Genomic DNA, 13,377 nt, shown 5'->3' with positions numbered 1-13,377 from the left:
ATGGAGCAACCTTGAAGGCTCAGACCCGGATGAGTCGAAGAGTTATTTCTTGTCACTTATAATATATCACTATATAAATATAAGCTCGAAATTCACAATTACTCATAAATCTCAATGTTTTAAATCAATTATTCCAAAATAATTAACTAAAAATACCACAAAGTCTTAATATAAATATCAACCTCTCAACATACCACGTCATTAGAACACGACAAATTTACTGAATAGCATTTTTCAATAACCATGGCATTCTTTTTTGTGCTTAATCCACTATACTTAAATAATCTCGCATATGTTCTATAATCTTGATCTTCAACTAAAACATTTAAATCATCTAAAAAATATTATAGAGATAAAGGGTGAGTTATCAATAATTCGATAAACAGAGAATATATACTAGTATGTAAATATGAGCAATTTTATAGAGTTCATAATGCAAAACAAAGCATTTCAATTTCAAAATGCATATCCCAAAAACGTGTTATCAGAACATCAAAGCAACATTTCAAAATGTTAATATTCAAAAACCTTTTAGCATAACATGAATGAATATCACCATCTTATCATATCATATTATATCATGTCATCATATCATATTACAGACATGTTTAACCCCTATGATAAGGTTTTTCTATCCTCGGTGGCCAAACTAGACAGTATTAAAATGTGAATTTTTCCTTTATTTATTCTCGGAGCCCAGAGTGCGCAATCAAGAAATGCCGCATAGAAAAATCACTTCGTTTTCAACGTGGGTGCACTCAAAAGAGATATGTTGGTACCAATCATATAACAAAACCAAAACCATTGGATCAAAGCTAGAAACAGAATCAAATACAAAATCATAACAGAATTCGAATGTCATGCCAAAAAATTTTCAAATAATACATTGTATCAAAACAGAGTACTGAATAGATTCATATCATTTTCACAATGTCAAAAATAGATTTAGAGCATCTTCATATAACTAGCACAACTTGTCAAATTTCATGTTCGCTCTTTTTGTAGAATTTAGAAATAGAATGCTAAAATGTTTTCTCATCTCTATACCAATCATATCAGAAATTATTCTCTTTTATATATTTCATGAGTAATGCAGAACACATAATTGATGTTATTTTCATATTTCTTTTTTAAAACATAACTTGCAGATTTTTCACAAAATCAACCTCAGTTCATTTTCTTTTTATGCAAAATCTAGCATATGAATCCCACTTACCTGGACTTTGTAATTTCTTCTAAATTTTCTCATAATCGTACCAAGAGAATATCAATTATCACCTATAAAACAGTCATGTAACTTATGTAAAGTTTTCAATTTAGCACATATTTCGTAATTTAAACTTGAGATATAAAAATCTATATTTTCCTTAATGTCTAAAAATCCTCGGAACCCTAAACTATTGACTCTCCCCAAAAGATTTTGATTTTCATACAACTTCTCCAAATAATTTAACGATTAATTCCTAAAACAAAATCATGCCAATCCAATGGATACTCTCAATCTTTCCACGTTAATAATTTTTTTATCTTTTTTTTTTGTGACCTTACCTTTAATATTGCCTGAAATTTCTTAACTCATAACCTAGATGCAAACCCGAAATATGTTTTTTTGGTGCAACCCATACTCATAACACTAAATAATTCAAACCCATAACCCATAAAAGTACAAATATAACACATAATATTGATATATATATATATATAGTACTAGGGAGGGAGAAAACATGATTTAACTTCTATAGAGGAAGAGCTTGGCTGAGAGAGAACTGGTGTGGGGAAGGAATGTGCGACTCACGTCTTCGGTTTGAGGCGATTCATGGTGGCCACTATGTGGTACGGTGATGTTGTTGTAGTGTGGTTATGCAGTTGTGGACGGCAACTCGAGATAGCATGCGAGGACACATCCCTTGGTGCTATGGTGGTGCGTGGCTAGAGGTGGTGCAGTGAAGAGAGGAAATCGTCGCAGTGCATCAATGGTCTAAGTGTTGGTAAGGGGTGATCAAGGATGGGAGAGGTCTGGTCGAGGCTACACTTCAATGCTTTGTTTTAGGTTGCTGGAAATAGAGGGAATTCAGTGGGATTTCGGAAGTGTCGTGTTGCTGTTTCCGACGAGGAACAGTGGCTAAAAACTGAGAGCTTGGGAAGGAGTTTAATTGGAGGCCATGAGGGTGCTGAGCTTATTGTGTGGCGTTGTTGTGTGGAGAAGCTGGGTGGCTCACGTGGAGGAGGGTGTTGCTTGGTCTCCGTTTCTCACGGTGATGCATATATAGTGGGGCTTCCTATGGTGGTTATTCCTAGCTTGGTCATGCTAGAAAAAGAAGAAGGAAAAAAGAACGAAAGCAAGTAATCAGGAAACAAGCAGTGTCAGACCCTCACTTTCTGTAGTAGGGGAGTGGCCATGCAGAATGAACTTGACGTTGCTTCATTGCAACATTCAGAACCTATTTCTGAAACCAGCTTCAAGAAATCATCCAAAGCAATCCCATGGAATCCATCCTCATCAATCTCCAAAAGTTTGAGCATTTCTTTGAAAAAACCCAACCTCACAGGGTAGAGCAAAACCGCTGGTTCTCGAAAATCCAAACTCCTCGGCTTTCTTCAGCAGACTTACGAACACTGGTAGGTTCAAGAATCGAGTGGGAATCATGAAGCATTTGCATTCTGGACCTACATAAAGCGCGATAAAACCGAGCGGGATGTGATGACCGGAATTGAAATAGGAAGAGGGACATGAATCGGTCTGACGCCGGAGGTTCATGTGCTTCCGCATCAGGTTGACCTGTTTGAGCCACACAATTTGACGTATTTTACCTACCCGTTTTGTGGAGGTCGCCATGAGAGTCACACAGATAGTGAGAGAGTCTACCATTGGCACAATTTGACAGATTGTTGCTGTGACGCCCCCAAATTCCGTTTGGGATCGGACGGACATTTGAAGCGTCGAGACATGCAACACAAGGTTACCTGCCCCCGTTCATGACATATAAGATGCAATATTCCTAACATGCATCTAACATTATGCAATATTCGCAGCGGATAATTTTTTTCTTTAGCAATACTATGCACAAAATTGAAAATATCTCAATTGCTTAAAACATACTTCATACATAAAGACCCATTGAACAACTAAAGATCACAACACTAGTCCAAAATGCTTATGATCCAAAAAGTACTGGAGATGCAACTCCATCGTACAAGTAGTAATTTAACTACTATATTAACATTAACGACGCACCGTCGTTCAGTCGACTGTGTCTAGTTGGTCAGCTCCTGATCCTCCTTCAGGTCCTGTAACAAGATCTACCATTCGGGGGGAATGGTAGTTGGGACTACCACAGTGAGATTTGATTACAAATCTCAGCAAGTTAACAAAAAACTTCCACACAGACTAATGATGCATGGATGACAGTAAAAGCATAAATGCATAATCAAATTCATAAGTAATTAAAGCATAACTTAGCGTACAACATAGCATAATTGACATGACTTAAATTGAAACATGAACTGAACTTGACTTGACATGAACTTGATCTGAAACTTGACTTAGCATGAAAAATACATACTCCACAGTTGTTGTGGCCCCATGTATTCTACGTGTAAATACATACTCCACAGTTGTTGTGGCCCCATGTATTCTACACAAACTTGACTTAACATGAAAAATACATACTCCACAGTTGTTGTGGCCCCATGTATTCTATGTGTAAATACATACTCCACAGTTGTTGTGGCCCCATGTATTCTACACATCACAATGCAGTTAAATACATACTCCACAGTTGTTGTGGCCCCATGTATCCTACATAAACTTGACTTAACATGAAAAATACATACTCCACAGTTGTTGTGGGCCCATGTATTCTATGTGTAAATACATACTCCACAGTTGTTGTGGCCCCATGTATTCTACACATCACAATGCAGTTAAATACATACTCCACAGTTGTTGTGGCGCCATGTATTCTACGTGTAAATACATACTCCACAGTTGTTGTGGCCCCATGTATTTTACACAAACTTGACTTGAACATAACTTGAAATACATGACCAACTTGAGATAGAAACATTTCATAACATGGCATAACATATAACAGACAACATATTTAACATGACATACTTGTAATGTATAATAATACATGACAGAATATATTATGTAACAGATAAAAATTGATGACATAATAAATTCTGTATAATAGACAATTACGTGATAACTTGGCATGGCATGACATATATGATAACATACATACATACACTGTAGTTCTTTTACTTAGCACACATACACAGTAGATTGCTAGTAAGTTAAAAGCTAACTTACCTCGATCTCCGCGTTTCTTATTAAAACCTTAAGCGCGATCACGAGAAACTGTAATTAGTGATTCTAAAAGTTAGCACTAAATCACTAATAATTTGAAATATGGAAAAATACTAACTTAAAGAGTAAAATTTCTATTTTACTCTCTGCATGTAGGAAAATGACCATTTTACCCATAACTTAAGGATTTTGCATACTAACTCCAAAAGTTTCTAAAATTTACATTCCTCATGTAAATTTTGTCATAAACTTAAATATCAACTCAGAAAAATTTAAAACAAAACACAACTATGGAAAACATACTATGGCCAAAAAATCCATAGGTCATTTCCCTTGATTTTTGTTACAATTCCTTCCAACTTCAAAACTCATGCTTAAATCAACATTTTGCAACAAACATCTTCCAATCCTAAGTTCAAAACCATACTTAAAAGATCTATTTAGAAAAACCTAATAATCAACACCAAACTTTTTTGTAAAAAGATCCAAGCACTTGAATCACAAGTTTTGACCTTAAATCAAAACATCTCTAAGAATTTCAAAAATCAAATCTTACTTCTAACATATTCATAATATCATCCTAACATCAACAATACTTTAAATCATCAAACTAAAGTCACCAAAATCACAAAATAACATTTGGAGTTTTTGGTTTTACACTTAGTCCAAAAACAGAAACTTTTTCCTCAACTAGTTTTGATAAATCTCTTGATCTATGACTTATAAATATATGATCTTCAAACCAAACCGTCACATGGTTTAAAAAGATGTCCTAAAACATATATAAGCTTCTAATTCAAGATCACATGGTTAGAAATTAACCAAAATATAAATTTAGCCAAGAATATCCACACTTTGACTTATCTGAATATCTCTTTGCATAAAATTTCATATCTTTGAAACTAACATGAAATATCTTCAAAATAATAATATAAAATGTATATAAGATGCTTAGGATCCTCCAATAAAATTATCAAAGTCATTAGAATAGGTTTAGACCACCAAAGAGTTAAACTTTCTCAAAACAGAAACTGTTTTTCCTCTTCCAGTTTCTAAGTTTCTAAATCTAAGAAAATCTTTCATCAAAACCTTTAATTATGCAAAAATCCTCGACCAATAGTCATATATACATGTTAAAAATACTCCATAAAAATTTTGGACCAATATCTATCCATTAGCTTGATCAAAAACTCCAAACTATAACATACTCTCCAGTTTATCTCCCAGAATGACCTTTCTATAGTTTACATAATATTTGACTGACCAAATGATCTTCAAATAGGGCAAATAAGATATCCACGTAAACTAGACTCAAAAAGGAACAACTTATATGAAGGAGACTTTATGATAAAACACTTATAAAAGCTTCGAAATGGGCGTGCAAAAGAACTCCTAAAAGCTGTCCGAGAGAAAGTGTTTGATATTCTTTTAAAGGAACGTGTAAATGAAGATAAGTTCGTGGGTGATGGCTGGAGATGCTTATGGATGAGATAAGGGAGATGATAAGGCTGGAGTTGAGAGTTGAGTGTGGTTTTCTCCTACCCAAAATATCTATAAAAGATTATCTCATAATATTCTATCTAATAATATCTATAAAATCAACTCAAAATATTTTTACCCAATAATATTCATGAAAATTACCTCAAGATATTTCTTTTTATCCAATAATATCTACAGTTTTGAACAGACGTTTTGTCCGAAAATATGAAAAAATGTTATTGCGCCATAAGACTTTAAATAACCCTCCGAGTCTAATGGCACAACCCATAATACATTTTGACACTTCTAACTATCTCCAATAATAAAAAACACTTCTGATATCATAATGAGTAATAACACTAACTATGTAGTTAGCCTAAAACCTATATGATTAATGGATTCGTGAAAACTTATAGACTATTCACGAGGTTCCTAAAGTCAATAGAAATTCCACAATTGAATTTCTAGCGGGCTGTTACAGTTGCTCTATCTATGATGGAGGAAAGGGAGGGAGAGCTGGTGTATATTAAATGCACAGTTTCATTTGTACACCTGGAGGAATGGGTATGCGGGGAAGGTGCAAATAGACTTTTTCTAGTCGAAGACAGAGGTGAGGAGGAATTTGGAAGGGTTTAATTAGAGAATTAGCAATCGCCCAAGTCTAAAATTTGACTAAAATTAGATATTTTGACTAAAGTCAAAACTAATAGAGATATTAATCTATATTGGACTAGCTATCTTAAAGTCAAAATAATAATATTATATTATATTTTAATAATAATTTTTTTTAATATTTTACAAATACACTCTATATATTAATTAATAATTTATTTTTTACTTAAAATTATTGTTTCTTAGCTATATTTTTCTCAACCTAATTATCCATTAAATACATTTGAAAATATTTTACTCATAAAATAATGTTTAAAAGATGAATAGTGGCTGACTAAATTTGGAGAAACATATGAAAATACTATAGTTCAAAACTCAAGCCATTGAGCTTTGACTATTCCAATGCAGACCAATTTTAACATAATTAATTATAATTTGATTAGTCACTGAATTTGGTTAGCCAAATGCTAATGCTTTGCTGGTCGGGGATAGAAACTTGTTTGTCAAAAAAAGGCATTGCCAATTTAATTTATTTTAGGTAATGTTTCAACGATGATGATACATTTATTGCCTTCTTGCCACATTTTTATTACTCTAGTATATTTGAAATTTTTATTTTATTTTTATTATTTTTTTAATATCCTTGATCATTAAAAAAAGATTTATATAAAAAAAATATAAAATCAAACTAATAGTTAATTTCTTAATTATTAAGTAAATAAAAAATTAAAATAATAAAAAAATAGTAAAATAGTATTGAAAGGATAATAAGCTATAGAAAAATGCTTCTTGCACACGCCGAAGGGGACAAGCCGCGTACACGGGTCTAGGTGGCATTAATGAAACGGTGCACGGCACCAGTCCTCCGAAATTGATCAAGACCTTCGTTACCTTTCTCCCCTTCAGAATTGGTTCTTCATTCTTTCCCCCTTCATATGAGATTAGGGCACAGCTGCGGATTGAACACAACAGGTAATCAATTTCATCTCCTTCTTCTCTCTTCTAAAACCGGCTTCATGTTCTTCTAATATTTCTGGGTCAAACCTAAAAGCACTCACTTTCGGCAGCCACAGAACAGATTCTGGGTTCGGCGTGTGCACCCCCACAGACGACCACGAAGACAGGTTACTCTTCCCTTTAGTTTTTCTCATATTCGAACTCTTGGAAAATAGTTCTCTTATTTTTGTAGTGAATCAGTTACAATAGATTTGGAAATGCCGAATGCCCAAAATATACATGCATTTCAATTGTAACCGATTTTGGAAATTGGAAACCCTAACCCGAAATCTCTTATAATAGAGATGTTTCTTGAACAATAGATTTGGAAATGCTCAAATTGTTGATAATATACAAGCATACAAATCGGAAGCGATTTGGAAATTGGAAACCCTAACCCTAAATGTCTTATATTTGTAGTGTTTGTAGAACAAAAGGGGACACAGGCAGCACTTATGCCGTAGAACCCTTTCTCAGCTTGCACTGTCTATTTTTAACCCCATCATCCATTTTATGATCTCAATCTTCATCCGATTGAATCCCCCATATCTATTTGAATTATGCAATTAAGTAAGTTTTAATTTAGATTTTATAGACCACACATGATTTTTTAATTTAGATTTTATAGACCACACATGAAGTTTTAATTTAGATTTTATAGACCACTTATAGACTACATGAAGTTTCAAAACCGAGATGTGCATCTACCAATAATTTATCTCCTAAGTAAATCACCATTGTGGCAATTCCATTTATGCTCGTGTACACATCTGTTTGATACCTGCAATGACTTGACTTCTGAGTCATCAACTAAACAGCTTCCCTTCTTCTCTGCCTAAAAAATCAAGAGCCACCTTCAATAGAACAAAATGTGTTCACTGTGTAAATAATTGAAAATCAATAAACATATGACATCATTTACTTTATATACATTATTTTAAATGCTTGACTGAACTATCTCATTGATTTTGGGTTCATCCAAGCACTTATTGCCAACAGAATGCTTATTTGCGAAATTGGATTTGCTTGGCTTTTACAATAACTGACCTCATGCACTGTAATTTGTCATGGTTTGAAGACTCTTTTTATTTTTGGATGTATGAGTACTATAATACAAGTTATTGCTTGATCATCTAACTTCTTCTTTCCTTCCTTTTCGAAAGTTAAACAATTACTTAGAAATATCTTCAGAATTTCATTACTTTCTCAGTTAATCAGTGTTCTATTTTTCTGCCCAAATTTTTCGTGGCATTGGATTAATATAAGAATATGTCATCATCCACAACGACGTCCTCTACCTCTTTTGCCAAACGAACTCTGGGCCATCCATTATGCTTTTGTGAGATTGAAGCCCAAATGAGATACTCAAATACAAAAAAAAATTCAGACTGAGCCTTCTTAAGTTGTCCAAAGTACAACAAAGAGATAACTATATTCATTTTTAGTTAAATTATTACTATTACATGCATCTAACTTTTTTGCAAAAAATCTGTATTCATTCACAGGGAATTCCATATTGTAAGTATTTCAAGTGGGTAGAGGGTGATGAATACGTGGCATTGGATCGTTCAGAAACTCACAATGAAGTATTAAGAAAGGAGAAAGAGCTGAAGAAACTAATCAACGACTTTGAAAACATCATTATTGAGTTGCGTAGAAGAGCAGATGAGATAAATTTAGTACTGTCCAATAGAAATGAGGAGTTATTGAAGGAGTTGGTGGTTGTTGTACGTGAAGCTGAAATAAGACGTTCACGCACATTACTCCGTGTGTTTTGGACTTTTGCTTTTGTTGTAGCATATTACTTGATAGTACATAGGTAATTTCATATTAGTGTTAGAGACCCGTGGCTGCTGTGGTTATGTAATGTTATTTACTAGTTAGTTTTAATTGTCAACCATGTAGATTGCAGCTACCTAACAAGACTGGAAGCATCCTAATTTTGTATTGTATTTCCCGTTTCATCTTGCTTTTAGGTGCATCATTCCGGTCATTTCCTGTTTAAGCAAAGGTTTTCTCTATCATTGCCTTCCTTTTTTCCTTGATGAGTAGGTGAAAAAGTTTTTAATAAAACATCCACCATGAAATTTATTTACATAGCAGATGCATATCCTGGCAGCCACTTCTAAAAAAAATCCAAAACTTTATCCTGGTAGCCAATGACTACTAAATTATGTTTATTGAATTATGGTCATGCATCTTTTCTCTTCCAATAAATTTAGTCAGTCTAGGCGCTTAAATGAGGAGAAGAAAAACTCACACAAAGAAAGATGTATAGCAATGAGCTTATTTTTTGTTATGAATAGAATACAAGATACAGAGGATAGATTATTCAATAAAAGAGAAATTAGTAATGACGTTTTGGATTTATCGATCTTTTCATGTACTTTCTCTTTCTAAAAATTTCCTTACGCGGCTCAATGGAGCTTACTCACTAATGTGCAACTCATCATGCACCTCATTTTACGTCATCATCAAAATTATAGAATTTCTTCACTTCTTTCATTAAGTAATAAAAATACTTGGGAGCAACAATATAATTGTGAATTGAACAAAGAGATTTTTGCATCATGCAGGGATACAAAACCGGTTGAAAAGAAGAAGATAGAACCTTTATTTTCAACATGTCACAAAATTTTGGGACCAAATTTAAAATTTTTTGTTTAGGATAGCTTGGCAAAATTATGGACATGCAGCTGATAGCCTAGAGGTAAAAAAAACTTCACAAACTCAAGAAATTGCAGTGTGCACATGCCTGCATAAAGACACAAAAGGGAAAAACAAATAGCAAGCCTGCATAAAGAACCCGATCCTGCATATAATCACTATGTGTAAATTTCCAGCATTTACATAATATCAAAAACATACAAAAATACAGTCATCACTATATAACTCCATCATTTACTTAGTATAAGACTTATTTTTTCGATCAATATAATTTTATCCCCAACAAAACATACAAATATATGGTTGCACCATATATTCAACATCATTTACTTAGTATCAAATAACATTAACCAAATTGCATTTCCATCACTACTTCTGGAGAAATGTTTCACATACAAATTATTCTTCATTCTTCGGCCATTTTTAATGTCATTACATACACCTCATGCCACAAACTAAATCATTGCTTCGGCCCTACATGGGCAAGCTAACCAACGTCAATAGATGAAATAGAACATTGGAACCATAACTACAAAAAAAAAAAATTCCGTGGTTTTGGTAATTATTCTTAAGAGAAATAATGTGTTATTTAATTACTTTCTCACCCCAATCCAACATGTCACTGAGGTTGCACCGGTTGTGATCTTCCACCGCAACCGGTTGTGATCCATCCAACCCAAAGTGCATTTGCAAGGAGTAGTATGAAAATCTTAATGTAATGTCAATATTAGACTAAGAATAAAATTCTGAAATAGTACGCTTTCTTGACTCCCGATCATTGATTCTTGGCGCTGGGTTCCACTAATGTCAACAACTGGACTGTCTTCAATAGGCTGGTGATAACATCACAAACATAATAATTCTTCTCGATTACATACAATCCAACAATAACCACACATAACAATCATGAGGCTTACGAAATTTTGTTACCTGCATCAATCCAACATTGGATATATCTTCATTTGACGGGCCAAATAAATTCCTGCACGAGGGTGGCATAGGTGTATCTCCTCCATCTCTCTAACATACAAATGTAACATAACACATTGAATCAAGTATGCATTAATAACATATAAAACCGCATAATATACATGCCTTTTTTGTTAACTAGCTTATAGAATTACCTGTTTACGTTTTTTCTTGACTGTTGCATTCTTCGCCTTCGTTTTAACTTTCTGCATCTCTTTTTCCATTATCGATGCTCTCTTCAAAGATGGTGGTCTGCCTTTCCCTCTTACTACTAGCGGACTGAGTACTTTCTGTGAACCTGCATATGTAGTCGTCTTCGGTATCGAAGGAATAACATTGGAACCCGTACATGTTCTAGATGGAGGTTCTTGGTTCTCACTATATAACTCAATCATTGCATGTAACTTCTGTAATGCATCCTCAGTATGTTTTTTTGAACCAGCTGTGTGAGTAATCATCTTATAACAGATATTCAATAGAGTAGAATATTTGTTAGCATCTGCTCACTGACCCCCTGCGTCATAGCTATTGTCGATTAACGTATACCTCCTCTTAATATCCTTCCTCCATCTATCCAAAATATATTGATTCGGCAAAACTTTTATACCATTACATTTACATACAACCAATATATGCCTGCACAATATACCCCTCATCTGAAATAGCCCACACGAACACTTTGCAGCTGTATCCACATCACTAAAGTCCACTGAATATGTAACTAGCTTAGTGAATTCTTCCACATGAACTTCATCCTCTACAAGGTACGTCTTTACACCATCATCTCTCTTAAGTAACTCTGGAGCCAAATCTATAAGACATTGCAGTTCTCGCTGAACTTCTCTGAATTTTGTATTCGTGTAACATTCTTGAAACTTCTTTTCAATCGGAGATCTAGATATGCAGGGAATAGTGACGCTGAAGGAGTGAAAGTCAGAGCTATTTTCATTCTCAATCTTTTTCTTCAATGCGTTGTCAAACTGATCGACAAACTCTTTCAAGTTTGTCTTAGCGTAAACATAACCATCAAAAAAAGCATTTATGCTCTCGCTCCGTTGCGTTGTACTCATCCCCGCCCAAAATGTATCTTTCAAGAATGCCGATACCCAATGCTCAAGCTCAGTGTATAAAGTTTGCAGCCAAGCATTCTCCTCCAAGTTGTAAGTGGTGATTAACTGCTCCCAAGAGCTTTCAAATTCTTCAACATTTTAGGAATCATACACACATTTCATCAAGGCACTCTGCATCCCATTTTTATAGGCAAAATAGGAGGAAATCTTCTCAGGGACTTTTTTCAGTATATGCCACAAACAAAATCGATGTCGACTTTTTGGGAAGACAATATTAATAGCATTCTTCATTGCTCTGTCCTGATCTGTGATAATAGCTCTAGGAGCTATACCATCCATACACTGTAACCAAGTCTTGAATAACCACACAAACGTTGTCGTATCCTCACTGGATATCAATCCTACTCCCAAAAGAATTGACTGGCCGTGGTGATTTACACCAACAAATAGTGCAAATGGCATCCCATATCTATTCGTCAGATATGTGGTGTCGAATGTAACCACGTCACCGAAATCTTCATAGGCTGCCCTACTACGAGGGTCTGCCCAGAAGACATTCTTCAACCTCCCGTCGTCATCTAGATCCATCGACGCAAAGAACCTAGGATTCTTGTATTGCATCCGTAAAAAATATTCCTGAAGCGCTCTAGCACCACCCGCGCCAAGCCTTAGATGTCTTGCCTTATCGATGTAATTCCGACAATCCTTTTCTAAAAACGGGAGGTTTTCGAAACCTCCCGCGCCAACGACAAGAGATCCGAAGCTCTTATTCATTCGGATACCAGCCAGATCATTTGTATCTAAGACTCTTTTTACGGAATCACTAACTTCTCGATTACATCGAAAGAAGCAAAATTTTTTTGGACTGAGGCCGTGGTTATGCATGTTATTAACTGTTGTCAACTAAAACTTTCCGTCAAATTTTAAGACATTAATCTTTGCCTTACATTCCGTCTTTCCTGTCGGACGTGGCCTGACGACATTCAACGTCCTATTACGGGCCTTCACACCCCGGGCACAACCGAGGGTGGCATATCTGACAGTCTCATCATCTCCCTTCTCAGCCCTTCTTGTCATCACCCTAAACCCAATACTCTTAGCATACTGCTTATAATAAGTCATTACTTCTTCAAAGGAATTAAACTCCATCTTCGACTTGGGCTCTAAAATCGTGTCACCACCAATTTCATCATCTAACTGAGATGTCTCGCCAATTCCATTCTCAGTTTCCATAGAATCTGGTCTATCTTTGTTGCATTCTTCAACTCTAGC

At 34.7% G+C, this 13,377-nt stretch overlaps 1 protein-coding gene across 1 annotated transcript; it reads right to left on the bottom strand.

The window, feature by feature from the left end:
- Positions 1-10,121: 10,121 nt before the first annotated feature.
- Positions 10,122-12,879, bottom strand: LOC122306181 (protein FAR-RED IMPAIRED RESPONSE 1-like). The gene is made up of 6 exons (XM_043118621.1): positions 12,325-12,879; positions 11,685-12,210; positions 11,191-11,477; positions 10,997-11,086; positions 10,825-10,899; positions 10,122-10,154 (listed from the first exon to the last, which is right to left on the bottom strand). Exons 1-6 carry the CDS (start codon positions 12,877-12,879, stop codon positions 10,122-10,124), a joined length of 1,566 nt encoding a protein of 521 aa, XP_042974555.1.
- Positions 12,880-13,377: the final 498 nt, after the last annotated feature.

The sequence above is a fragment of the Carya illinoinensis genome, chromosome 4 (genome assembly GCF_018687715.1).
Source record: "Carya illinoinensis cultivar Pawnee chromosome 4, C.illinoinensisPawnee_v1, whole genome shotgun sequence".
Taxonomy (NCBI): Eukaryota; Viridiplantae; Streptophyta; class Magnoliopsida; order Fagales; family Juglandaceae; genus Carya; species Carya illinoinensis.
Note: the sequence above shows the minus strand (reverse complement) of the source record. Positions and strands in the feature narration are given on the sequence as shown.

Bases quoted from the DNA above. Each gene is read 5' to 3' on its own strand.
- LOC122306181 (XM_043118621.1), bottom strand. From the start codon at position 12,879: ATGAATAAGAGCTTCGGATCTCTTGTCGTTGGCGCGGGAGGTTTCGAA. The intron at 11,478-11,684 runs GTATATTGTGCA...TTACTCACACAG, and splicing joins TGGGCTATTTCAGATGAGGG to CTGGTTCAAAAAAACATACT. The intron at 10,155-10,824 runs GTACTATTTCAG...GTCTTTATGCAG, and splicing joins TGATCGGGAGTCAAGAAAGC to GCATGTGCACACTGCAATTT.